The sequence below is a fragment of the Panthera pardus genome, unplaced genomic scaffold, assembly GCF_024362965.1.
Source record: "Panthera pardus isolate Hobbes unplaced genomic scaffold, ASM2436296v1 HiC_scaffold_6, whole genome shotgun sequence".
NCBI classification, from domain to species: domain Eukaryota; kingdom Metazoa; phylum Chordata; class Mammalia; order Carnivora; family Felidae; genus Panthera; species Panthera pardus.
In genome coordinates this window covers 128974013-129001024 of record NW_026526991.1, presented here as the reverse complement: position 1 = coordinate 129001024, position 27012 = coordinate 128974013, and the positions used below count along the sequence as shown (strand labels likewise).

General features: G+C 46.3%; 2 protein-coding genes across 9 annotated transcripts in view; one reads left to right on the top strand and one right to left on the bottom strand.

Annotated features, from left to right (window-relative positions):
• Positions 1–27012, top strand: part of MCM10 (minichromosome maintenance 10 replication initiation factor) — a 108504-nt gene that overhangs the window by 33754 nt on the left and 47738 nt on the right. For 3 of the 7 annotated variants that reach the window (XM_053894618.1, XM_053894622.1, XM_053894620.1), the window contains exons 19-20: positions 1432–1474; positions 1575–1674. In XM_053894618.1, coding sequence (XP_053750593.1) covers positions 1432–1474; positions 1575–1658 — 127 coding nt within the window. In that variant the 3' untranslated portion in view covers positions 1659–1674. Of the gene's footprint in view, positions 1–1431; positions 1475–1574; positions 2144–10192; positions 10419–27012 lie in introns of those variants that run through there. The other 4 variants (XM_053894621.1, XM_053894619.1, XM_053894617.1 and 1 more) reach the window with 4 other exon arrangements.
• On the bottom strand, positions 10805–19852 carry UCMA (upper zone of growth plate and cartilage matrix associated). Of its 2 annotated transcripts, XR_002083215.2 has the most exons (6): positions 19495–19852; positions 19088–19153; positions 18903–18998; positions 15218–15316; positions 11139–11290; positions 10805–10995 (listed from the first exon to the last, which is right to left on the bottom strand). XR_002083215.2 is itself a non-coding variant. In XM_019460762.2 (5 exons), the coding sequence occupies exons 1-5, from the start codon at positions 19652–19654 to the stop codon at positions 11193–11195; spliced, it is 519 nt and encodes a 172-aa protein (XP_019316307.1). In that variant the 5' UTR covers positions 19655–19850; the 3' UTR covers positions 10805–11192. The 2 variants fall into 2 exon arrangements, 1 of the variants encoding a protein (XP_019316307.1); XM_019460762.2 differs by having other exon boundaries at positions 10805–11290; positions 19495–19850.

Below are 27012 nucleotides of genomic sequence, written 5' to 3'. Positions count from 1 at the left end.
GGCTCGAACTCACGGTCCGTGAGATCGTGACCTGAGCTGAAGTCGGACGCTCAACTGACTGAGCCACCCAGGCGCCCCTGTCTTGTCAATTCTTGATCTAGAGTAGAAGAGGGCAACCTTTTTCTGTCAAAGGCCAGATACTAAATGTTACATTTCATGAACCAGATGGTCTGTTTCATAACTACTCTACTAGGTGTTATAGCTCAAAAGCAACCACAGGTAATATAGAAGCAAAAGGACATGGCTGTGTTCAAATAAAATTTAATTTATAAAAACAGGTGGCAGGCTGGATTTGGTCCATGGGTTGTAATTTACCGACCCCTGACTAGAATTTTTTATATACAATTTTGTCATTGATCTACAAGTAGTCTAGAAAATTTCTCTCAACAGATATTGAGGCAATCTTTAGACAGGGAAGGTGGTGGAGAGGGTTAGAGCCAAGGCCACTGGCATGCTGACTCTCAGGGCAGGAACAGAGTCTAGATTTTCAGGAGGAAGAATGGGGCAGGTATAGGGCAATCCCTATGCCCTAGAGCATCTCAAATCGAAGGGTACCGGAAGCCATATTTCCATGAGTTGATTGTATTTGTTTTGCCTATTTCAGCAGAGTGAACTTTGTATAAAAATAAGTTTTCTTGGGGCGCCTGGGTGGCTCAGTCAGTTAAGCGTCTGACTTCAGCTCACCACCTGTAGGTTCAAGCCCCGCGTTGGGGGCTGTGCTGACAGCTCAGAACTTGGAGCCTGCTTCAGATTCTGTGTGTGTGTGTGTGTGTGTGTGTGTGTGTCTCCCCCTTCCCCCACTTGCTGGCTCACTCTCTCTCTCTCTCTCTCTCAAAAATAAATAAATATTTAAAAATATTTGTTTTAAATAAGTTTTCTCTGTAGTAGCCTCATCTCTTCTCAGGGTTGGGCTCCCTCACCATGTTAAAAAAATGAGAACAAGGGTCTCTAGGCCCTTTGAACAATAAGAGAGTACACATCTTTAGGTTTGAAAAAGGGGGAAAGATTGTCCAGACCAGAAGGACAATAAGAAGTTTCTTATCACAAACTTTTAGTTCCAGAAAAGGGGACGGGGAAAGCTCTAGACTGTATGGTGTCAGAAGGCTAGCTTCCTCTTCTTAGTCTCTTCCCGATGCCCGTCAGGAGAAACCAAGCTTGTGCTCATCACCTGCAGTGAACATACGCTGTTCTGCTTTCATTTGATGTTCCATGTCTGAAAGCTCTAGCTTTTTACAGATTTGAAGGCTGTTTCTCATATCTTCGGAGTGTGTATTTTCAGTAGCTTTAGAACTTAGCCCATAATTATGAGTGTTACCTTGATCAGCTTGTTTGAATGGCAGATACTCTTCCTGTGAGTGCAGCGAACCCCATTATCTCTATGTACCTGCCTGTGCCTCACCACTGAGTAAATCCGATCTTTTCTTGTTTCAGTAATTGTGGCCTCTTCAAATGGGAACGAGATGGAATGCTAAAGGTAGGTCATTTGCAAGGTGACCGATTTTAGTGACCCATGCAAATAATGTTGACCCATTTTTTTTTTTTTTTTTTTTACTAAACTGTTTTCATTTTTCTAGGAAAAAACAGGCCCAAAGATAGGAGGCGAAACCCTGTTACCAAGAGGAGAAGAACATGCCAAATTTCTGAATAGCCTTAAATAGCCCTAACTTCAAACAGGTACCCACGACCTATGTTACTTCTTGTGGGTCTGGAGGGGCAAGGGTGTTGGCTCTGTATCACTCAGATTCTGATTGGCACAGTCCAAACATGTGTTACGCCTACACGTTCTGCCTTCCTATTTTGTTTCGGGTTGGCTTAACGCCAAATTTAACGCTGGCTTTTCATTGGTAAATCAAAAAACCATCGTCTTCCCTGTTGTCACTACTGATGGCTCCATTCATGCAAATTCTTTGCCCAGAAACTATGTGTCTTGGGTTATAGAGTGTCCAGTGTTGCTTCTTTACCGGAATAAGGTTCTAATATTTGCATGGACACATAGAGGCAAAAGAATTAATTTAGCTTCCAGGCTTCAGTTTTCCCATCTGGAAAATGAGGGGGCTTGGAGTAAATGATTTTGAAGTGTATCTTTTAGGACTCAAATTCTACAAATAATGTTTCCTAGAAAAAATAAATTATCTTTACCATATAGATAATTATAGTCACCATTGACATAGTCTTGATATATTGATATTAAGGCCAGGTTCCTTCTTTCATTTCTGTTGTTACCTCTTTCTTGTTTTTTCAAATTGATTAATTCACTGAATCATGTGGCATTTAATTCATATCTAGATGGTTCTCTGTGCTTTTACAATATTGTAGTACTCAAAACTATGGTTTTTAATGGCTCATTTAGAGTAGATTTTGTTTGTCCCATAAGCTTGAAACAGAGTTATGTATTTGAAGAAGGTCACAACTGAGTGGCCGCTGAGGACTTGAACTCCAGGCTGCTCCTTGAGCAATCCCCTTCCTATGAAAGACACACGGTCCTGTTTGAACCAAGGGTGCCATTAGAGTCCCCGTTCCCTTGTGTATGGTATATTGTACAGAAGTACTGTAATATTCTTGTAAAGGTTGATGGTGAGCTGAATGCCTTCCTTTTTTATAATTTGATTTTAATTTTTAAATAATTTAAAAATATCACTTAAATACTTCTCAGTTACTCTAGATCTTGGGGGAGCTTTCATTTGAGGTCTTTTGTGTGTATGCTTTCTTCAAGTATTCAGGGATAAGAGGGGGTGGGTGGGCCAGAAGGGGGACTTAGTTGCTTGCATTATAGATACAATTCATCATTGAGATAAGTCTTTTAATACTATCCTTTTTATCAATGTATTAAATGCTTTTATATAAATCCAAAACATGTGTTTAATTTTTCCTTACTCAGCTGTTGGCAATATAGGGTTTATTATATATTCATAGGCCATCCAAACAGAGTTAGAATGCAGTGATCTAGATTAGCAAACAAAAATTGTACCTCACAGAAAAGTAGTTGATCTGAATGTCCTGTCACAGCAGATTGAGTTTCAACATTTTAAAATATTAACTTTTGGGGCGCCTGGGTGGCGCAGTCGGTTAAGCGTCCGACTTCAGCCAGGTCACGATCTCACAGTCCGTGAGTTCGAGCCCCGCGTCAGGCTCTGGGCTGATGGCTCGGAGCCTGGAGCCTGTTTCCGATTCTGTGCCTCCCTGTCTCTCTGCCCCTCCTCCGTTCATGCTCTGTCTCTCTCTGTCCCAAAAATAAATTAAAAACGTTGAAAAAAAAAATTTTTTAAATATTAACTTTTAAAAACATTACAAGTTGGGGGAGCCTGGGTGGCTTAGTCGGTTAAGCATCCAACTTTTGATTTCAGCTCAGGACTAACTGTGTTAGTCCTCCAGATTTGTTCTTTTTTAAATTTGTTTTGGCAGTTCTAGGTCCTTTGCATTTCCGTATAAATTTTAGAAGCAGCTTATTGATTTCTACTCTAAAAACCCTTCCTGGAATTGGTATTATGACTGTTTAATCTGTGGATCGATTTGGGGGAATTGCCATCTTAAGGCATTCTGTGAACATAATACATCTCTCCATTTATTTAGGTCTTTAATTTTTCTCAGCAATGTTTGGTAGTAATAGTGCCTGCCCCAGCCTGTGAATAACCAGTGTTAGGGTTGGACCGGCTGTTGTGAATCCTATTACGATTGCAAGATGTCCTTCAGCAAGAACTATGAGCAACCTTTGAGAAAATAAAAATTTGCTAATTATAAGACCTGGAAATTACATAGCACCCCTGGGGCCAAACAGCCAGGTCTTGGGTACAAGGAGTGCATGTGGGCAAGGGCCTCCGAGGTCAAGGGTGGGGATCTAGGATTTCATGGGCTCACACTTTACTGGTCAATTTAAAACATATGAGCAGGATTTTAAAGTACTCAGAGAGAAAAATGAAGTGGTCAGTTAGAGACATAAACCAAAATCTCGAAAACAAAGGACTGTCTGTGAGAGGAAGTAGCCTGGCTCTTGAATCTACTGGTGAAGCTGGCACTCTTTGTCTGAGATGGTTGTCTTTGCAATGGGTGTCTCGTCAAAGTTTAAGTTAGGCACTTGGATTACAGAAAAGAAAGCAACTGTCAAAGTTAACATTATACGTAGTTTTAGTGTACAGATCATATATGTATTTTGTCACGTTTATTTTTTTTTTTAATTTTTAAAAATGTTTTTTATTTATTTTTGAGACAGAGAGAGACAAATCATGAGCAGGGGAGGGGCAGAGAGAGAGGGAGACACAGAATCTGAAGCAAGCTCCAGGCTCTGAGCTGTCAGCACAGAGCCCGACGTGGGGCTTGAACTCACAGACTGTGAGGTCATGACCTGAGCTGAAGTCGGATGCTTAACCGACCCAGGCGCCCCTTGTCATGTTTATTTCTAAATGTGTTACAGTTTTGATGATATTGTAAGGGCTACTTTCTGCATTGTAATTCCCACTTATTACTTACTAGTATATAGAAATGGAATACATTTTTGTCAGTTGACCTTGTATCCTGGGACCATGTTTAACTTACATATGAGTTTAACAGCATTTTTATAGATTCCTTAGGATTTTCTGTGTTGGATCATGTTGCCTGAGAAGTTTTAACACTTCAGTTCCTGTCTATGACTGTTTTTTGTTCCCAATCTAAAGAGGAAAGCATTTTCTTTCACCATTAAGTATCAAGGATGTATTCTGAGTAGGGTTGGACAAGAAGATCTGTAAATAATAGTGTGTTTGTCTTCTCATACATTTCCTTAGTGATGTTATTAGTTGAGTACCAATGGGCCGGGCCTTGAGAAGGGGCAGGCCATATCAAGTCCTGGGTTGAGTACATTTTTCAGGTTGTGATGAACTTTATCTTAGCATAATTAACTATTACACCAAAACAAACTACAGTGGTGTCTGATTGTGTCATTCAAGCACCTTGAGTTTAAGGGACAGGAAGAGTGTCTTCAGTGATTTACTAAAGGAATGAGCTTTTTTTTTTTTTTCTTCTTTTTTGAATAGTGATTTTAGGATACCAATTTAAGGGTATATTTGGGTTATCTTACAAAACAGAAAACATCTTGCTCTTTGGTACCATAATTCTGTGCTGGCTGCATGACAGACAACCAAACACGAGCTAATAAAATCCTAACCCATGCACCCTGACCTCACTGCCTCATATTAATGAGGTTGCAGGTTTTATTTAGGAAAGTTTTAAGTTTGGGGGCCTCCTCCCTAAATGATTCAGACTCACTAGTGTGTTATTTGAGACTCATTACTACTGGTCTAAATTAATGAGAAGTTATGTGAAAAAACACTTTTTTCCTTTGTTTTACATATTACGTGAATGTTCTTTTCAGGCATATCCCTCAAACATTGTCATTCCCTTACAAAGCTCTCTCCTTGCAAAGCTTTGTGAAAACTTCTTCAAAAAAGCTTTGTGAAAACTTTTAAGTTTATTTACTTTGAAAGAGAGAGCGCAAGTAGGGGAGGGGCAGAGAGAGAAGGAGAGAGAGAATTACCAAGGTGACAGTGCGGAGCCCAATGTGGGGCTCAAACCCACAAACTGCAAGATCATGATCTGAGCCAAAGTCGGATGCTTAACCGACTGAGCCACCCAAGTGCCCCAACTTTGTGAAAACTTATTAATCTAACTATACAGATTTTTTTAATCATAGAAAATAGGCTTAACAAAGTAGGCATCACTGGTCAAAACTTAATTTTATTGGGGCGGCTGGGTGGCTCAGTCAGTTAAGTGTCTGACTTCAGCTCAGGTCATGATCTCATGGTTCGTGGGTTCAAGTCTCGCATCAGGCTCTGTGCTGACAGCTCGGAGCCTAGAGTCTGCTTTGGATTCTGCGTCTCCCTCTCTCTGCCCCTCCCCTGTTTGCAGTTTCTTTCTCAAAAATAAACATTAAGAAAAAAATTAAAAATAAAACAATGTCCAAAATGCCACACGTTTGGCAAGTCCAATCTCTAAAAATACAGATTGCTCCATTACTAATTTCCTAGTAAATGTGGCCGCCCAGATTCCCATTCATGTTACCTTTGGCATGTTACTCCCTGCCCGGGAAGAATGAGTGAGATTGGCTTTTAGTGAAAGAATTCTGGGTGGAATTTGAAATCACCAAGGCATAACTGGGCCCTTGTTAAGGATAGAGGTAAAACGAGGTAATAGATTTCTGATTTCCGCCAGAGTGCTTTATCTAGAGCCAACATGCCCAGCATAACCTTTGACAAGGACAAGCTGTTTTGTTCTTTCAAACTGGACCCTCACCCAGACCATTGTTGATTTTTCACCTTTGTATGAACTAAGTGTTCTTTTCTGCAGGCATGGGTGGCTGCGGGTCTGGCCGCGAGGCAGAGTCCATCAGCTGCCAGCCACCTGGTTGCTAGCTCTCACCAGAGGGCACATGTGTTATTACCAAGACGAGCCAAAATGTCGCTCCATTTTCCTGGCTAAGGTGGACCGCAGTGCTTTGCTTTTTCTCTGTTGCACAACTGGATGTGCAAGCACACACATCTTCCTCATTAACCCAGGGTTACCAACATAAAAGTTCAGAGACTGGATCTGACCAACAGACGGCAGTTTCATGTGGGTAAAGTGCAAGCTCTCCGGCGCCCCTGGCCCCACAGCCGGCGGGCCTGCCTCGGGATCAGAGCTGGCGGTCAGCCAAGCTTGCGCTGCTTGTGCCCAGCTGTCAAGCCCAGCCAGCTGGTTGACCATCTCTTGCTTCACCTGGTGGCCCAGCTAAAGACAGGCAGGAACTGCTCCTCCATGAGAATGTATCCAGGTGTGGGATCAGGTACTAACGCGGAGCCCCTCCTGCTAGAGCAAGACTGGGGCAGGGGTGTCTCCGGCCAGCTCCGCCAAGGCTCCCGGAGTGCACACGGGCCCCACTGTGCCTCTCCTGCCCAGTAATCCAGAGCGGAACAGCTCTGACCTTTGTCCCACTAAGGCCGGCTGTTTCTCCAGTTTAGACCAGAGACGGGCGGGGGCGCCTGGCCGGCTCAGTCGGAAGAGCATGCGACTCTTGACCTTGGGGTCGTGAGTTTGAGCCCCACATTGGGTGTAGAGATTACTAGATCAGGGATGTGAGACGGCAGGCAGACAGCAAAACTCCATTCCTTTCTGTTGAGATTTATGTTTGGAAACTTTGAAATATCCCTTCTCAAATAATCTGTCTCCTTTGGTGATAAGTAAAAATAGTGATGAAATACTGAGGCGTCTGCAAAGTTTTTACTTTATACCAGTTTTTTCCAGTGCGATCACGTTCTCATTTAAAGCTGCTGGTACTTTCAGCGAAGGCTGCAGAGAAGAGCAGGCGTCTGAAGGAGAAAACGGGCTGAGGGCAGAGGGGCGGCTGGTGGAAATGTGTGTCTCCTGTAGACGGAGTGTGCACTAATAACCTGGGGAAGTGTGATGTGGACACTAGAGTGGAAGGTGACATTTGCAGTCTGAGGGGGCACATGGCTAGTGGATCATGAAAGAGTTCCCCCTTCCCGACCTTTCCGCCAGTATCCTCAGTTTGCTTGGTTTAAGAAACGTTGGCAAAGGTGTCCATCCAGTGATGGAAAGTACATAACCTCTTTGAAGAGAAATCTTATTTATCCAGTTTAACGTGTGTAAGTCACGACTTAGCATTTCGTTTCCAGAAATCTGCCTTGAGAATAGAGGAATGGGTGAATAAAGTCTAGCATGTTCACTATGTGGAGAGGGAGCAAAGACACACACAAACAGCCCCCCCCACCCCCGCCGTGGGGGCCATGTGATAGAAATATAAAATAGGGCTTATTGAAGGAAAACTGAGGCACACAGACAATCCCCTGAGTAGCCGTTACCTCACAGAAGTGAGCTGGGACCGGATGGAGCCTCACCAGCTCCACCACGAAGAGGCTTCCGGTAAAAGAATCCTGTTCCGTGATGCTTCTCCTTGCTTCTGGAAAGAAGCAAGGAACATGCCCGTGACGACATAATAATGAGCCGCTGGGTCAAGGCAAATACTCGGGTTAGAAAGAGGGAGCTTTCAGGGCTCAACTTCCGGTCTCAGCCAGTTCTGTGTGGCCAAGATCTGCTAAGTGTCTCATTTCTGCACTGGATGTGGGGTGAGCTGGGTTTGCGCAATCACGTGTTCTGTTGCCTTTTAAAGAATGAAGTACGTGTGTGAGAAGAGACAGAAAAAGTGGAAGGAGGGGTGCCTGGGTGGCTCAGTCAGTTAAGCGTCTTGATTTCGGCTCAGGTCATGATCTCACAGCTCCGGAGGTAGAGCCCCACTTCGGGCTCCTCAGTGACAGTGTGCTGAGCCTTCCTGGGATTCTCTCTCTGTCCCCTGTTCCTCCCGACTCATGCACACCTGTCCCTGTCTCTCTCTCTCTCTCTTTCTCTCTCTCTCTCTGTCTCAAATAAATTTTTTAAAAAATGGAAGGATGCACCCCAAACGACTGACAGGGCTTACCTTGAATTAGAGAGGCAAGAAGGCAAAACTCCTCCTGTGTACTGGATTTCTTTCTTTCTTAATATTTTATCTTTAAGTAATCTCTACACCCACTGAGGGGCTTGAACCCACAAGCCTGAGGTCAAGGGTCCCACGCTCTACCGACTGAGCCAGCCAGGTTCCCCATGTGTCATGGATATCTGTGCTGCTTGAATTTGCTACATTGAGCACCTATTGTAAATGAAATAATTTCCTAGTAGAAATGTCTTGTTTAAAAAAAAAAGAGAAAAGAAAAGATCCGGGGCGCTGAGGGCAGGGGGTAGGGGGAGATTGGGTAAGAAGCAGCAAAAGTGTAAAGAACATTTTAAGTGGTGAAATGGCAGTTTTCAGTTGAACATTTTGTGCATGTTTTTCCAGTTCTGAGGAGTTTTCATTACCCTCCTGATTTCCTTTTGGAAGCATTCTAATTTGATCCCACAGACAGCAAAGGGGTGTGTTGGTAGCACAGCACACAAGCACACGCCTCGGCGATTTCCTAAAGAGCGTAATCCGATTATTCCGAAGGCTCAGCTGCCAGTCCTCAAGGCATGTTCATTCATCAGAAGCTCGTCACGCCGCTGAAAAATTGGGCACTGCTTGGGCTTTGGTTGTGCTGGGACTTGTGTCCCAAACCTGAGTCTCCAAAGGGTGAATCCCCACACTCCTGAGAAGAGAACAACTTCTCCATCCCACCTGCCCATGTAACAGCATTTAATGACAGGGTTTGCCCGGTGCCCTTCTTGGCTTCTGAAGGCCAGTTTCGCTCCTGCTTGGAGTTTTTGTAAGAAAACACAGGGCTGACGAGGTGATTTGGAAAATGCCCAATTTCTTAATCACTAGATTTTATCAGTCTTTTAAAAGATTACTTAAAGGGGCGCGTGGCTGGCTAGGCCAGTTAAGCGTCCGACTTCGGCTCAGGTCATGATCTCACGGTTCGTGAGTTCGAGCCCCGCATCGGGCTCTGTGCTGACAGCTCAGAGCCTGGAGCCTGCTTCAGATTCTGTGTCTCCCTCTCTCTCTGCCCCTCTCCTGCTCACACTGTCTCTCTCTGTCTCAAAAATAAATAAATATTAAAAGATTACTTAAAAATACATGCATTCATTACAAAACTGTCCTGATCTCACCCCACCTCTGATGGAGTATTGTACCACCGTTGAGCAGCTTTTCCTTAAACAAAGTCCCCCTGTGCTGCCCTGGGATCCTCAGAAGCAGGCTCGACTAGCTGGCCAGGGACCCACGTCTCTGGGGGAGCAGAGGGCTCAGGGGTGGGGACAGGTGTCCTTTGTATTTTCTAATCTACTGTGACTCCACTGCCTGCTGCTCTTGTTCTTGGTGGTTTTGTGTTCTTAGTGTGGGATTCCTGAAGGTGGTTGGAAGCAAGGATGAAGTGGGGTAGATGCTGAGTCCGGGGCAGGAAGCAGAGTGGTTGAGAGGAGAAGAAAGGGGCACTGGTAGGAGCTGAATTGTGTGCCTGGTGTCCTAATAAGAAGATAAAGCATGTGACTCCTGATCTTAAGATTTAAAAAAAAAAAACTTAAGGGGCCCCTGGGTGACTCAGTCAGTTAAGCATCCAACTCTTGATGTTGGTTCAGGTCATGATCTCGCGGTTCGGGGGTTCAAGCCCCACATCGGGCTCACTCTGACAGTGAGGAGCCTGCTTGGGATTCTCTCCTCCCCCTCCCCTGCCCTCGTGCTCGCTTGCTCTCAAAATAAATGGACTTCTTTTTAAAAAAGTTATATCAAGAAGAGAAGAGAGACACAGAGACCCCATGACAACAGGTGCAGATATTGGAGTGACACAGCCACAAGCCAAGGAGGCCCTGGAGCCGCCAGAAGCTGCAGCAGGCAAGGCAGGATCCTCCCGTAAAGAGAGGGAGGGAACACGGCTCTGCAGACACCTTGAATTGGGACCTCTAGCCTCCAGACCTGTAAGAGAATAAATTGTTACTTTTTAAAGCCACCCAGTTTGTTGCGCGTTGTTATGGCAGCCCTGAAGTAACCTGGGCACAAGGCAGAAGAGTGAGGTGACCCCCGATGCTAAATTTCAGCTCCTTTATAGTTTTGGCCACAGCCGGTCTTGCTGTAACCCTGGCTTCTGATGGATGCAATTAGGAAACCACAGTTGAACCTTGTGTCTCTTCGGAGATACGAGGAAGCCCCTGGGCTCAGTAACCATCCCAGAGAAGGGTCTAACCTAACCAGTTGTGTTGGCATCTCTCTTGCATTTGCGTGACTGCCGAGACAAGAAACTAGCGAGCAGCACTCCTGGAGATCAGGCTTTCAAAAGCCCAAGTCAATGAGGGGGGACGTGTGTCACTCGGCTCCGTGTGAGGTTTTACAAGATGATACAGTGTTGACTCAGCGATTTTATTTCTAAGCCGTAAGCGAACACGTCATCTGTCGTCTTTATTGCGACCCTTCTCATTGTTCTACAGGACAGGAGTCTTAACTGTGGGAACAGTGGCTAAATAAGGGGACGTCACTGAAGGTTCGGTGCCAGGAGGCCCCGCAGGTGTTTGCTCACCTCAGAAAATCATCTGCAAAGAAGCAAAAGCCAGGGCATCTTAAAACATCAGAACAAAAGGCCTGTGTGTTTACCACGGCAGCCCCCCCGCCCAGGAGCCCCCCCAGTTGAGACCCTGTGAAGGGGCCTGCTGGTGTGGAGGCGTTGGTCAGACACCTGGGGTAGGTTTGTGAGTTTCAAGCTCCATCTTCCTGCTCTGTCAAAATGAGGTCAGATGTGGTGGCGGTTATAGAGATATGATGGATGCAGGCCGTCGTAATGCCACTGGCGCCATTGCTCAATAGCTTCCCGGCTTCTCTCTTCCTGTTCTGGGGAACAGAGGTGAGGTCGTCATGTTAGTACGGAGAGCACTCTGACCTCAGGAGAGCCACCAAGCTCTTGTCAGCCATCAATCCAAACTGCCTACCCTGTGGTGACCTGAACAAACTGTGCCTGGGTGCACTGGTGACAGAAGATCTGAAGTGAAAGACGTGAGGGAACAGTGAGTCCAAAAGCCTCACTGGTGGAGATGAGAGCCAAGCCCAGGCAGGTGAAAGAGCTGGAGGCCAGGAGAGCCAGTCAAAGGTCTATGTGTTGGTTCAGTGCCCCTTCCCGTACGTAATCACCAAGGGGGGGGACAGCCTTCACCAGAAATTGGCTCAAAGAAATAACAAGTAAGAAACAAAGTACAAAGATAACCCAGGAATAATGAAAAGAGATGATGGGCTTTATGGTCGAAAAAAATCATGGAAGGCAATGATTGTCAACTTCAAGCAATGACATTATAAGGAATTTTTTTCATCAGGCTTTAAAACTTCATGTGTTGTGTTTTTGTTTTTTTTTAATTTTGCTTTTTTAAGTTTATTTATCTTGAGAGAGAGATAGCAAACAGGAGTGCGGTAGAGTGGGAGACAGAATCCTAAGCAGGCTCCACACTGTCAGCACAGAGCCCGATGTGGGGCTCGAACTCACAAAACCGAAAGATCATGACCTGAGCCGAGATCAAGAGTCTGACACTTAACTGACCGAGGCACCCAGGTGCCCCCAACATTATGTTTTAAAAACCAACCAGAAAAGGGCATGGATGAAGCAAAGTGTGGGGAAATTTGATCATTGCTAATTCTGGGTGATGGTTACGTGGGGGTAACCAAGAAATATATATACTTTTCCATATGAATGAAATTTTTCAAAGTAAAAGGCTCTTGAGGGCGTGATTTTGACATAGAAGTTGTTTTTTTCTCCAGGTCGTGCCAAACTCTTCTCGCCCCATTACACTTCGACAGAGGGAAGGCCTCCCTGGTAAAGACCCAAAGACCCAAACAATGTGACTTTTGTGCAGGGAACCACATGTGGTTGAACATCTTCAGCCAAGTCAGCTGTCACACAGCCAACTCCAGATGGCCTGACCCAGGCTTCTGGCTTTGAAGGTGGAAGCAGATCTGTGCTGCCATGCAGACCTTAGAAGTAGGGGCTCAGCACACTGTTTACTCTGGCACTTTCAGAGGCAGAACTCAGAGGCATCTTTGCCTTGTAAAGATGGTGGTTTTGAGTAGAGGTGCAGCCAGGCACCACAACAGAATAGGTCCGGTGTCTTAGATGTGCTGATGGGCCTTGGAGATGGGGTTCTCAGCCTCTCAGGAAGGTCACTCTGGTCCAGAAATCACTCTCAGACCACCCGCCTAAACTTCCTCCTTTGAAAATCCAAGTCCTTTCCTTTACCCATAGTAGTTCCTCAGCATTTGCTTTTTTTTTTTTTTAACGTTTATTTATTTTTGAGACAGAGAGAGACAGAGCATGAACGGGGGAGGGGCAGAGAGAGAGGGAGACACAGAATCCGAAGCAGGCTCCAGGCTCCAGGCTGTCAGCACAGAGCCCAACGCAGGGCTTGAACCCACGAACTGCGAGATCATGACCTGAGCCGAAGTCGGACGCCCAACCGACTGAACTACCCAGGCGCCCCCCTCAGCATTTGCTTTTAAGGGGTGGGAGGTAAACCTCAACTGGCAGTTATTCTGAGACAGGTGATGCTGTCACATCAAGATAGCCAACTGAAAAACTAAGGTCCTGACTGAGGAGAGTGTAGGGCTTGGAACGCGCCCCCCGCTCAGGGTAGAGGTCTTACCAGCCCGGCCCCCACGCAGGACTCGGTGCTCTGGGGCAGAAGCAAGGGAAGAGGAGGAAAACAGAAATGAGTTTCACTTCCTGCGACGCTCACCTGCTCACTCTCAGGCAGGCTGGACCCGCTTCACCTCCTTGCCTCCTTCCTTTATCAAGCTCTGAGAAGACCTCTCCTGGGTTTGGGGGGTGGAGGTGCTCTCTTTTCTCTCCTCACTCCATCTGTCCACACGGGCCAATTCCTAGATCAAAGTGAGTCCTTGAGACCTCTCCACACGTGATCCTCCTTCATTTATAAGAACGTTGCTTTGCTGGCAAAACACCTTCGTTCAAATCCCTGACTAGCTATGGCACCTTGGATATTTAGGGATCCTTTCTAAGCCTGAGTGTTTAAAAAACAAGTTATTAAGGCCTGAGAGGCTGGTTGTCAGGGTTGGAGGGTTCAGAACAGTGCCCGACAGAGCAAGTGCTCCGCCAGTAATCACAGCTCCGTCACTACAGTCCCCACAGGCCTGAGGCCCCTGATCACTGTCTCCTCTGCCTTTAGTAGAGGACTTGTCATCCCGGAGTGCCTGGCCCCTCACCCTAACTCATCGTGAAAGGGAAAACAGTGAGTGTTCTCCACCCAGATGCGAGGGATTTGGACCTGAAACATTAAAAATGTACAAAATAAAGTGCTAAAAAAACAAAACAAAAAACTGAAGGAATTTTGCAGGCCATATGCTCATTTTTTAAATGCCTCTCCCAACTGTTCACCAAGGTAAACACATATCCAACAGAAATATTTCCCTCTGAGTCGAGACAGCCTGAACTTGGTCTTGACGTTACCAGGAAAGCTTGATTTGGCAGGATCCAAGCCCAATACCTCAGGGGCCACCTGCGAGGCAGTGGGCATGGCCTGCAGCCTGTTGATTGTATCCTTTTCCTAAGAGATGCCATAAAAGGGCAAATCCACTAGAGCATACAAATCCACTAGAGCATACAAGCCAGGAGGACCACAACTTCAGAACTGAAATCACTGACTTTCTCTAGCAAAGGTCATCTAACCTGGGGCCTTGTGTCCAAGCTCAAGTGCATCAGGAGCATTTCCATCTTAATGATTGAGGAAAGACTCAAACCGACACACTCTGGCCAGCCAGTCAGGCCTATTAAATGTTCCTACACATTTTTGCTCCGGGTACCACTTGGGTATGCTTAATAGATGCAAAGTCAAATCCCACCCCATGGGAGACTGATTCAAAGACAGAACCTCCTTCTGCCCATGCCCATACCCAGCTGCCTCCATGGAGGACTTGATGAAATCAACATTTCCTGAGGGAGGTAGGAGTCCCATCTGCCCGAGGGCTAATGGAGGGAATAAAGTATGCCGATTGCCTGATAAGAAGAGACTGAGGCAAAGGCCAAAGCCTAGAAAAGATATGAACAGCAACTGCATAGGACACAAGCAGAACACAAAATGTATGGTGTGTCCAACACGATGGGTGAGTTGCTTTCTGAGGTCAGGTTTCCTGGTTTGCTTACAGCCATCAAATAAAATACTGATCAGAGTGAATAGGTAAATGAAGGGCTTGGTTTTCCAGAATGAGTGGTTCCTAGAGCTGTTGTATTGATGTGAATCCAAGGTACTTGAAAGGTATAACCCACGTGTACCCGAGCTAAGCCACTAGGTGTAGCCGCTAAGAGAACACAGTGATTCCCACGTAAGAGTAGAAAATAGAATCAGCTGAACATTCCCTGAGCCAGTGGAAACCTACGTGTTGTATCCTCTCCTCGCCTTCTCAAGGTCTACAGCCATGCGTGTGCCTTTCTTCCTTCAAGACTCCCAAAGATGTGAACTGAAAGAGCCTCTCTTCCCTCCCTCCTCTAATTAAAATTTAGGGATGGGGCACCTGCGTGGCTCAGTCAGTTAAGCATCTGACTCTTGCATTCGGCTCACAGTTCGTGAGATTAAGCCCTGGGTCGAGCTCTGTGCTGAAGGCACAGAGCCTGCTTGGGATTCTCCCTCTCTGCCCCTCCCCTGCCTGTGCACTCTCTCTCAAAATAAAATAAATTAACATTTAAATTGAGGGAGACATGGAGGCAACTTTTGATTTTCCCACAAAGGCCCACTTCCCCAACGACCCTGGCTGAAGAGCTCTTACCATGATTTTGCTCCTCCACGAAGTTCTCAAACTCGTTCCTTTGTTCCTCGTAGTACTCTCTCCGCAGCTCATTGGCCCGCAGCTTCTGCCTGTTCTCCGCTGGGAAAGGGCAAGAGGCGAGAGTTGCCTCCAAGAATGGGGGCAGCCGCACGCATTTAGGGGAACACTAATTGTTTTGCCTGAGAAACTTAACCTGGTTGGGAGGGGTTGTTTGAGAGGGAGAAGGATGGCGGTTTCTCTAAGACGGTTGACTCCTGGCGCAAACTTTAAAACTTGAGGGGCCCAGGAACTCACCCTCTCCAACCATGCCATTCTGCAAGTGAGAAAAGCAATCACTCATAAAATTAATGTTGCATCCAAGTGTCCTGGGCCAGTTAGAAACTAGGAATCCTGTGATCAAAAATCAGGAGGGAGTCGTCAACTTAAAGTCAATTTCGCATTCATACCTTCAAATCCACTCAACATCTTTGAGCACCTGTCACAGCCAAAATGTGTGTTAGGCACTGAGATTAAAAAGGCAAGTAAGAAAGGTTGTGTCCCTCGACTTTAGGGGCCAGTAGTTCAGATAAGGAGAAAGAAATAACAATAAGTGATGCCCAAGGTCACCTGGGTAGCTCAGTCCATTCAGTGTTCGACTACAGCTCAGGTCATCATCTCACGGTTCGTGAGTTTGAGCCCCACATCAGGTTCTGCACTGACAGGTGGAGCCTGCTTGGGATTCTGTGTCCCTCTCTCTGTCCCTTCCCTGCTCACGCTCTGTGTCTGTCTCAAAAAATGAATAAAACATTTTAAAAAAAATCTTTTTTTAAGTCATGCCTAGTGGTTGCTGTGATAGAAGCGTACACAGGGCACAATCATGCCATGAGTTAGGGAAATCTTAGATGATCCTTGCTATCCATTTCCTTAGGCAATTCCCTCCCTTTGTGTGGGTTGGCCTTAATGACTCTTCTACCGAACTGGAGGTGGCATACCATGATGGAATGTGGCTTCCTTTTTGGGCTTCTCTTGCTCTGCTGGAAGCCAGAGAACTCTTACTTCTACATGATAAAATTGGAGGTCCACTTCTATGCGGCTGCTACACCAGTAGCCCCTTGAGCCCCAGTGGGAATCCCCACCTGAACTAGCACATCACACCTCGCCACACTTCACACTTGAAAGTAGCCTGAAAAAACCATTCAAGATTATAGATTTTTAGGTGTAAAATAGTTTCCAGGTTCATCCACTTCTACCCTTAAATCTTGACCGCTTTGGTGTGACGACTCTGGTTGTCTGGAGGAAGTTATCGAGAGCTCTCTTAGTATCAAGATACTTCTTTTAACTGGGCTTCAACTTGGGGCGCCTGGGGGCTCAGTCAGTTAAGCGTCTGACTTCGGCTCAGGTCATGATTTCGCGGTCCGGGAGTCCGAGCCCCACGTTGGGCTCTGTGCTGACAGCTCAGAACCTGGAGCCTGCTTCGGATTCTGTGTCTCCCTCTGTCTCTGTCCCTCCCCTGCTCACACTCTGTGCTTCTCTCTCAAAAATAAACATTAAAAAAAAAATTTAACTGGGCTTCATCTGGACAAATCCACAACATCAGGAAGGCTGTGTCTGGTGCAGGAAGTACTGGACCCTGAAGGACACCTCACACCCCTCTGGCACGATCACATCAAAGAGGGGGGACTAACATGCTGCAGTTATTTATAATATATTACATTATATTATATTATTATTGTTGAACTCAGATTAAAAATCACGTTAACTATGACTTGGTCTCCATGCAGATTTCCTTGGGTAAATCCCATGTTTTCCCCACACTTGTGCCTTTATCCACATAATTGTGGGACTCTTGAGCCTGGTGGAAGGAATTTCCTTTCCCAAGCCTCCCCCGACCCTTGCCCAACATTCATACAATTCTTAGGAGGGAATTGAGGCTCACAGAGGTACAGTGACCTAATCGAAGTCATACAGTTGGGGTACAGCTTGGGACAAGCCAGAGCCCCAGGTACCCACACTCCACCCCTTGGCCCAGAACATTCCTGTCATGGCACCGTCTTCCTTTTGACCCACCTTGAGCCCCAGTGTGCTCCAGGTACCAGAAAGCCACTGAGGATGGGAAGGAAGGGGTTTGGAGTCTAGGAAGCAAGGCCTTAAGGAGACATCACCAATCCTAAAGAAGCATTTGCCATTCCTATGTACTTCAAAAAAGAAATCGTCTTCCCACATTGCCTTTTTGGAGCCGCCACAGATGAGACCTCTGACTCAGCAATGTCCAACAACATTTGGGACAAAGTGCCACGTCGACACCGCATCCGGTGCACTGTGGGTGTCCCTTCTTAGGAAGGGATTAGTTCCTCCTCATGCTAAAAGAACCCTGCGTCTTTCCCCAGAAGCTTCGCGATGTCAGATGCCTTTTTCCTGGTTCCGAATTCCAGTCTATCAGTGTCACATGCCTTTTACCCACCCTGAGACATGTTCGGGCTCTCCCGTGCACGGAGTCGGCCAAGTGACAGCAAGTGAGCTCAGGTGCACTTTGCGTGTTCAGCCTGTCCTAGACGCCCCACGACCGATGCACAGAGCTTCTGTTTGGGGTGAGGGGCCTCTGACTTCCCATGCCCTTTGTGGTTCTGAACCAGCTGATGAGGATGGAAACTATTCTCCTGTCCTGAATTCACTCCTGCTCCCTGCTAAAAATTTGCCAGGACGTTGCTTCTCTGATTTCCATCAAGAACTGCCCGGGCTCCATCCATCACAGCCCTTTCAGTGTTTCTTGACATTTGTTAACTTCTAAATCTCAAGTTGTAGGAGGCCTGGAGGTTTTCCCAGTGTGGCTAATATTTACTCAGTTGTCGGGGGGGGGGGGGGGGGGGAATTTCATCTCCAAGCATTTTCATTATTTGAAAACAGTCCTGTTATTTATACCGAGCAAGTTACCTTGCTGAGTGTGCCGAGGGAAACAAAGAGTTTATTCAGACACACAAGTAATGATCAAGCCATAGACTTGGAGACAGAGCTCAGAGTCCTTGGAAGAATCTAGTTCAAGGGCAGGAAACTCAAATGCCTTCAAGGGTCAGCAGGTCATGGAAATGAGGGTCTCTGCCAGGCAGGGACACCAGGACCTACTTCAGACTGAGGAGACACATTCCAAGCTCAAAAGCCTTCCAAATGTATTAGATACAAAATTTTAAAAAAACAAAACACTGCCAGCTGAGTACCACAATTTCAGGGGCTTATAAATAAGGAAACATAGGCCCAGAGGGGAGGAAGTGGCCAAGGCCACTTAGCACAGCTGTCACCAGACCCAGAGTCCCAGCCCCTATTCCCAGGTGCCCTCTCCTTGCAATGCTGTTGCTCTCGCATGCGAGGCACTGTTCTATAGGCCAAAAAGCACACACTGAGATGCCATGTTTCCTCTTGACTAGAACTTATTTCTCCTTAACGTTTTAAACTTCTCCAAAATTGGGATGCATCTCAGCTCTATTAAGTGCATTTGATGTGCCACTGTCCTTTCTGTTCCCTACCCTGACGGTGTAGTTGAAGACGTGACCTGCCATCGAGGACGTGTAATTTCTAATTCAGAGCTGCTGTCACTTTGATACCCAATGGCCCAGTTTGAGCCCTCCTGGGTCCCTTGCTGCCCCACAGCCCAGCCCACTGGGACAGAAAGAACTGGAGGGGGGAGCATAAGGCAGGCCTCCAGCATCCTTACCGTTGACCTCATCTTGGGATTTTGGGGACCGCTTGCCGCGCCTCTTGAGGAAATTTGAAGCATCTGATTCCTGCATGAAGATCTTCTGTTCTACATCTGAAACTCGAGAGAGGCCGGTCACGAGCGGCATGGGCTCACCGGGGCACCTCAGTAGCCCTGCACCCCGGGGTGGCCCTTGCACTCACCTTCCCAAACGTCTTGTCCTGCCTCCTGCTGGGTGCCCACCGCTGCACCAGCGCCCTCCTGCAGCGCTGTGGGAGAGCACAGCATGAGGGCTGCAGCACCCCAAGGGGAACCTTCACCCTGAGCTGGGCTGGGACAGTTCTTCCTAGGCACTGTGTCTTGCCCAGCCCCAGGGTGGGGTCCCAGGTCCCTCACATACCAGCCATAGAGCAGTCTCCCCAGGAAACCAGCAGGCAAGCTGTTTTCTCTGTGTTCTATTGTTATGCACACACACACACACACACACACACACACACACACACACACACACCAGACACAGTCATCTGCACAGTAAGCACCCCCTTTCCACCTGGGCCACCCGAGCAGCCTCATCTAACACCAGCGCAACCTGGAGCCTCCCCATACTCACTAGTGAGGAGCACAGCAGCTGAGAGACAGCAGGCGAGAAGCAGCTGTCTCCAGGCCATCTTTGGATGGGCTGAGGCTCCGTTTGGGAACCACAAGGCAGACGGAGAGGGTTCTGCAGACCCTGAAGCCAGCCGCCAGGTCCTCACTTCTGTGCCAGGCATGCCAGGGGGGAGGGAGGCAGGAGACCCGGATGCCCATGGTGGGGAGTGGGAGGGGTCTCAGCCGCAGCTTCCATTGGCTGCCCCTCCTGGAGCACTGGAGATGTTTTTGGCGTCCTGCAAACCTCCACTGAAGCAGAGCCTGTCGTCAGGGCCCTGGCCGAGACAGTTTTGAAGAGGCCTTTCCAAGATCCGCACCCAAGGAGTTGCTGTTGGAATACCCAGTCCCAGACTCAGGATTTCAAAGAGCTCCTGGCATCTGCTCCAGTGTAGGTGGGGACTCTAGTCCTGGAGGCTAAGGCCTGCAGATGGGGTGGGAAGAGGGCCTCAGTGAGAGACTTTGAGGTATTAGGCCAGGAGGGACCAGAAAGCCTGGAAGAGCCCCTCGGGCAACCCTCATGTGGATACATGGGCTGTTAGAACCGTAACCAGAGTACCCCTCACCTCGACGAGTCACCCAGCTGATGATGTTCCCTGTCAAGCAAAACACAGACCCCTGCTCCGGGGGTCCCAGCACCCTTCCAAGACTTAGAGGAAGAGAGGCAGTGAGCCTTTCACTGCAGAGGGAGAGCAGTGCACAGTGTGTGAAAAGCCCACAGCTGAGCATGGGTGTCTAGAAGGAGACAAAGGCACACCCCATGTGGGGGAGGAAGTGAGTTCCTAGAAGTGGGAATGCTACCCAATCAGAGCTCTGTGGGGCCATCGGAACGCAGCCTCTCTGGAGATGTGTTCTTCATGCTCTCGTCGATTATGAGCCAGCCTCGACTCTTACTAGCTGGAGAGTTGCGCTTTGGTCATTGTTGAGAGTTCTTAATGACAACCATCGCTAGGCCTAGAGCACAGCCCACATGTACCCGAAGGTGTGGGGAGAGTGAGGGCACCTGTGGGAGGCCTGTCCCCCAGTTGTCTCACCAGTGAACTTCTTGGCCATGCCTGAGATGGCAAGGCTAAGTGAGGCCCTTTTGAGGAAATGCAGACAATTCAGTAATACCAGAGCCCAGGAGCATGTGGAGGGGCTGGAGGTAGGAAGGGCCAAGGTCACAGGAAGGAGTCTCCATCTTTGTGAGACACCCTAGTGTGTGGGCTGTAAGCACAGACCTGACCAGGCTCCCTGGATTCAACCCCAGCTTCCCACTTGGCCATCTGCATGGCCTTGGGCAAGTCATTTGACCTCTCCGTGTCTAATCCCCTCCTCTGCCACGTAGACTAACCTGAGGATTGGAGTTAGTGCATCCAAAGTCCTTAGAATGGTGCCTGGCATGCATGGATCACCGGATATGTGTTTGCTGTCAGGACAGTCCTGAACCATTGAATGATACTGAGCAAAGTGACAGGAGGGATTTTTTTTTTTTTTTTTTTTTTTTTTTTTTTTTTTTTTTTTTAGGAACACTACCCTCCCAGTGATGTGGACGGTGGGAGGGATTAGGTTAAAGAGCTGGGACTTAGAGAAGGCTTCTGCAGTAGTCCAGGTGGGAGATGGTGTCAGCAAAAGGTGGGGGGTGGGCAGGAATGGAGAAGACAGAGCACTTCAAAGACTGAAGAAAGAATCAGTAGTGGGGCACCTGGGTGCCTCAGTCAGTTGAGCATCTGACTCTTTATTTTGGCTCAGGTCATGATCCCAGGGTCTGTGCTGGGTGTGGAACCTACTTGAGACCCTCCCTCTGTGCCTCCCCAACTCACATACATGTGCTCTCTCTCTCTCTTTCTCCTTCTCTCCCTCTAAATAAATAAACTTTAAAAAAAAATCAGTAGGACTCAGCTAATTAGCTAAGGGTAATGAGAGGCTGGGAGGTGTGGATTTAGATGGCTCCCACGTTTCCAGTTTGAGTAGCTGGGGGGATGGTTGGCGAGACCATTTAATGAGGTGGAGAACATGGAGAAAGGGCGTATCATTGGACAAATCAAGTATCCAACACTTATGGGATTCAAACCAGGTCTAATGTCAAATCCAGTGCTCTTCTCATTTTCCCACAACAATAATTTTGTGAATATACTAAGCCACAATCAATTTTAGGACACTTTCATCACCATACCCATTAGCAGTCACTCCCCATTTTCTCCAACCCCCAAAGCCCTAAGCAACCACTAATCTGCTTTCTGCCTCTATGGATTTCCCTGTTCTGGGCATTCCATCTAAATGGAATCATACAATGTATGGCCCATTATGACTGGTTTCTTTCACTTTAGATACTGTGTTCAAGGTTCATTTATGGTCTAGCACACATCAGTACTCCCATTTCTCCCTCATGCGGAATAATATTCTGTTGTACAGATGTGCCATATTTTATTTATCCATTCATCACTAAATGGGCATTTGGGTTGTTTCTTCCTTTTGAGTATCATAACTAAGGCTGATGTGGGGTGCCTGGGTGCCTCAGTCGATTAAGTGTGCAACTCTTGATTTTGGCTCAGGTCATGATCTCACAGTTTCATGGGTTCAAGCCCCACGTGGACTCTGCCCTGCAGGGCCTGCTTGAGATTCTCCCTCTCTCTGCCTCTCCCCCACTCACACTCTATCTCTCTCAAAAAAGTAAACTTAAAAAAATTTTTTTTAATTATTATTAAGTAATGCTATTACGAACACCCTTGTGCTGCATGGCTTTGTGTGGACATCCGTTTTTATTTCCATTGGGTAGATACCTTAGAGCAGAATTAGTTCAAATGGTACCTTCATATTTAACCTTTGAGGAAATCTCACATTATATTTTACATGTTCATTTACTCATCTTTCTCCTCTAGTGCTATGAGGTCTCTTTGATGAAGAGAAGTTTCTATCTTGTTCTGCTAAAATGATGCCCAGCACAGATGTACTTCATCGGTGTTTACTGAATTAATTAATGAAAATACTCCCGGGTGAGGGCAGTAAAAGGAAACATTTATAAGTTTATTTCAGTGGACGATTTATAAGAAGGTACACACACGGACCCAAAATTTACAGGTTAATGTATCCTTGGGTTCAGGATTGTTCTCAAGGTTAGCAGGAACAAATTTTGTGGTGCATTCATGGATTGATTAAAGTGCAAACAAGATGGCTTTAACATTTGCCTCAGTTTGACTGAAGTTTAGACAGGTTTCTTCTTGATGATAGGCTCCCTTTTCTAGAGCATTTACTTTAGAAAACTTGAAACTCTAAATTCTTTCTCTGCCCCTTTGATGTAATGCAGATCTTCTCCCAGTCTCTTGCTGGTCTTATAATCCAGGAATGTCTTTCTCAGGGACCTGGGAGACATCTTTTTGGAATGAAGACACCAGGGCACCTGGGTGGCTCAGTCAGGCATCTGACTCTTGGTTTCAGCTCAGGTCATGATCTCAGTCATGAGGTCCAGCCCTGCATCAGGCTCTGTGCTAGGCATGGAGCCTGTTTTAGATTCTCTCTTTCCCCCTCTCATTCTCCCTCTCACTCTCTCTCAAAAAAAAAAAAAAAGAAAAGAAAAGAAAGGAAAACCTCAAAGGAGATATCACCCCATCCCCCAATCCCTGTGGGAGCATAGACACTTGGCTGTGATGGGCACCCTGCTCCAACTGTGAAGGGCAATTAAAAACTGCAGGTGACCACAATCCCTATCAAAACCACACCAGCATTCTTCACAGAACTAGAACAAAAAATCCTAAAATTTGTATGGAACCAGAGAAGACCCTGAATAGCCAAAGCAATCTTGAAAAAGAAAACCAAAGCAGGAGGCATCACAATCCCAGACTTCAAGCTATATTACAAAGCTGTAATCATCAAGACAGTATGGTACTGGCATAAAAACAGACACCCAGATCAATGGAACAGAATAGAGAACCCAAAACTGGACCCACAAACGTATGGCCAACTAATCTTGGACAAAGGAAAAAATATCCAATGGAATAAAGACAGTCTCTTCAGCAAATGGTGCTGGGGAAACTGGACAGCGACAGGCAGAAGAATGAACCTGGAACACTTTCTTACACCATACACAAAAATAAACTCAAAGTGGATCACAAACCTAAATGTAAGACAGGAAGCTATCAGGGGCGCCTGGGTGGCTCAGTCGGTTGGGCGGCCGACTTCAGCTCAGGTCATAATCTTGTGGTCCGTGAGTTCGAGCCCCGCGTCGTGCTCTGTGCTGACCCGCTCAGAGCCTGGAGCCTGTTTTGGATTCTGTGTCTCCCTCTCTCTCTGACCCTCCCCCGTTCATGCTTTCTCTCTGTCTCAAAAATAAATAAACGTTAAAAAAAAAAAATTAAAAAAAAAAAAAAAAGACAGGAAGCCATCAAAATCCTCGAGGAGAAAGCAGGCAAAAACCTCTTTGACCTTGGCTGCAGCAACTTCTTACTCAACATGTCTCCAGAGACAAGGGAAACAGAAGCAAAAATGAACTATTGGGACCTCATCAAAATAAAACCTTCTGCACAGCGAAGGAGACAATCAGCAAAACTAAAAGGCAACCGACAGAATGGGAGAAGATATTTGCAAATGACATATCAGATAAAGGGTTAGTATCCAAAAGTTATAAAGAACTTCTCAAACTCAACACCCAGAAAACAAATAATCCAGTGAAGAAGTGGGCAAAAGACATGAATAGACACTTCTCCAAGGAAGACATCCAGATGGCCAACCGACACATGAAGAAATGCTCAACATCACTCATCATTAGGGAAATACAAATCGAAACCACAATGAGATAGCACCTTACACCTGTCAGAATGGCTAGCATTAACAATTCAGGCAACAACAGATGTTGGCGAGGGTGCAGAGAAAGAGGATCTCTTTTGCACTGCTGGTGAGAATGCAAACTGGTGCAGCCACTCTGGAAAACAGTATGGAGGTTCCTCAAAAAGCTAAAAATAGAACTACCCTATGATCCAGCAATTGTACTACTAGGTATTTATCCACGGGATACAGGTGTGCTGTTTCAAAGGGGCACATGCACCCCCATGTTTATAGCAGTACTATCAACAATAGTCAAAGTATGGAAAGAGCGCAAATGTCCATCGATGGATGAGTGGATAAAGAAGATGTGGTGTTATACATACATACAGTGGAGTATTACTCAGCAATCAAAAAGAATGAAATCTTGCCATTTGCAACTACGCGAATGAAACTAGAAGGTATTATGCTAAGCGAAATTAGTCAGAGGAAGACAAATATCATATGACTTCACTCATATGAGGACTTTAAGATACAAAACAGATGAAAGGGAAGGGAAGCAAAAATAATATAAAAACAGGGAGGGAGACAAAACATAAGAGACTTAAATATAGAGAAAAAACAGGGGTGCTGGAAGGATTGTGAGGGGAAAGATGGGTAAATGGGTAAGAGGCATTAAGGAATCTGTTCCTGAAATCATTGTTGTACTATATGCTAATTTGGATGTAAATTTAAAAATAAATTAACAGAAAAAAATAACTGCAGGTGACCTGAGATTCCCCCTACCCCAGCTCTCAAAAATTCTCATATTCCTGTTTCAGTGGAGTTGACCTTTATGTCATTCCTTTGGTGCAGTATTTCTGGAAAAGTCTTCTTTGCCTGTTAGCTTTGCTTTTGCAGTTTTAACTTGGGCCGGGTCATTGATTCAACCTATCACCTGATCCACCAGGATCAAGTGGAAATGGCCCTTGAGAAGAGTGTGTCCAGACAAATAAAGTTATTAGATGCTATGACCCATGGCAAGCGTTTTTCCAGAATAAATATTTGAAAGTACATTTTCTTTACCTGACATCAAGAATACATTATGTTCTGTCATGTTTTTGCATTCTCAATGGACTAATTATGTTCCTGAGCCCGCTCTCCCTGCACATTTGGTAGGGTGAGTGAAGGATTATCTCAAAAGGGGGACTCATGACCCTGGGAACCAGAAGCTCCCTGGAACTCAACTTCCTCAGGAGCCCCCACAGCAGGTCTAGGTGAGCACTTTCCCTGCCACCTCCTCAGGTCTCAGGAGCAGTGAGAAGCAAACCCATTAGATGCGAAGGTGTATTTTTTTTTTGTTGGGAAAGAGAGTGATAGCTTGCAAACTCAAAGTTTCAACTCATCTGATGTCCCTCTGGAGTCAACTGTGTCGACACAGGAGAGTGTGGAGAATGAGGGCTTCGTGAGTCAGGACATTTCTAAGTCCTCTCTGGTTTATTTTCCCGTAAAAGCCATTCATTTTTCTAAGCACCTCGCCAGGGTGTTGTGGGGCTGTTTACAGCTTATTCTCTCACATGCTGCAGAGAAGTATTATCAGTCCCTATGAAAATGGTCCTTACAGGTCTCCCTGTAGAATTAAGTCTGACAGGGGGTGTCTCCATTCAGAAAAAAGGCATGAGACATTCTAGAGCTGTGTAGAGAACTGCCATGAGATCACCCTATCTGGGTTGCTGTTCAGTAGACAAGCACTGTAATGGCTCCAAAATCACTAAAATAGTAAAATACTTTCTTATTAGTGGATAAATAGACACTTTCTTGAGCCATCTTCCCAATGCCCTCTACTGCCCCAGTGCCCCAGGCTCTGCCCCAGAACCCCACTTTCTGCAATCCATTCCCTAAAGGGGTGATGCTTGGGCGCCTGGGTGGCTCTGTCATTAAGCATCTGACTTCAGCTCAGGTCATGATCTCATGTTTGGAGTTTGAGTCCCACATGGGGTGAACTCAAGCCCCACTTCCAGTGAGCTCGAGCCCTGCTTCGGGTGAACATGAGCCCCACTTCAGGTAAAATATGAGCCTGGCTTCAGGTGAGCCCCACTTTCTTTCTCTCTCTCTCTCTCTCTCTCTCTCTCTCTCTCTCTCCCGCTCCTGGGATTCTCTCTCTCTGTCTGCCCCTCACTCACTTGCTCCCTCTCTCTCTCTCCCTCTTAAATAGGTAGGTAGGTAGGTAGGTAGGTAGGTAGATAGATAGATAGATAGATAGATAGATAGATAGATAGATAGATATGTAGGTGATGCTTGGCCCAGCAGGGAACCTCCAGAACCCTGCTATGCTCCCACAGGTAGCCTGATTGATCCAGTGCCTGTCCTTTGCCAGCCAAACGTATTTCATATCACTCTGAATTAGGGGCTTTCTGATAACTCACTGTTCCTATGAACTTACCTTATATGTTGTCCACCTCTCCTTACCGCCTCTGTTCTGTTTTCTCTATGTAGTACCACCCCCAACCACTGTCAGAAATCCTGTGTCTACTGCAAAGCCCATGTATAAGGAGGTTTATAGTATCTTTATTTATAAGAGTACAAAAATGGATTTCAACCTAAATGAAAAAGTGGAGCACATGTTACAGTATATGTGTGAGAAAGGGTATGTATATTGGAAATATATTCAAAGCCTTGGAAACATGGTATCATAATAGGTGTTGACAAGGGGAAGCCATAACAGTGTAGGTATCCAACTACAACAGGTTCTCCTGGTTTGCTGATT

Coding starts and splice junctions, on each gene's coding strand:
- UCMA (XM_019460762.2), bottom strand. CDS start 19,654: ATGCCTGGCACAGAAGTGAGGACCTGGCGGCTGGCTTCAGGGTCTGCA. Junction 15,317..18,902: donor ATCCCAAGATGAGGTCAACG/GTAAGGATGCTG, acceptor GCCCTTTCCCAG/CGGAGAACAGGCAGAAGCTG. Junction 11,291..15,217: donor CGTGGAGGAGCAAAATCATG/GTAAGAGCTCTT, acceptor TCTGTTCCCCAG/AACAGGAAGAGAGAAGCCGG.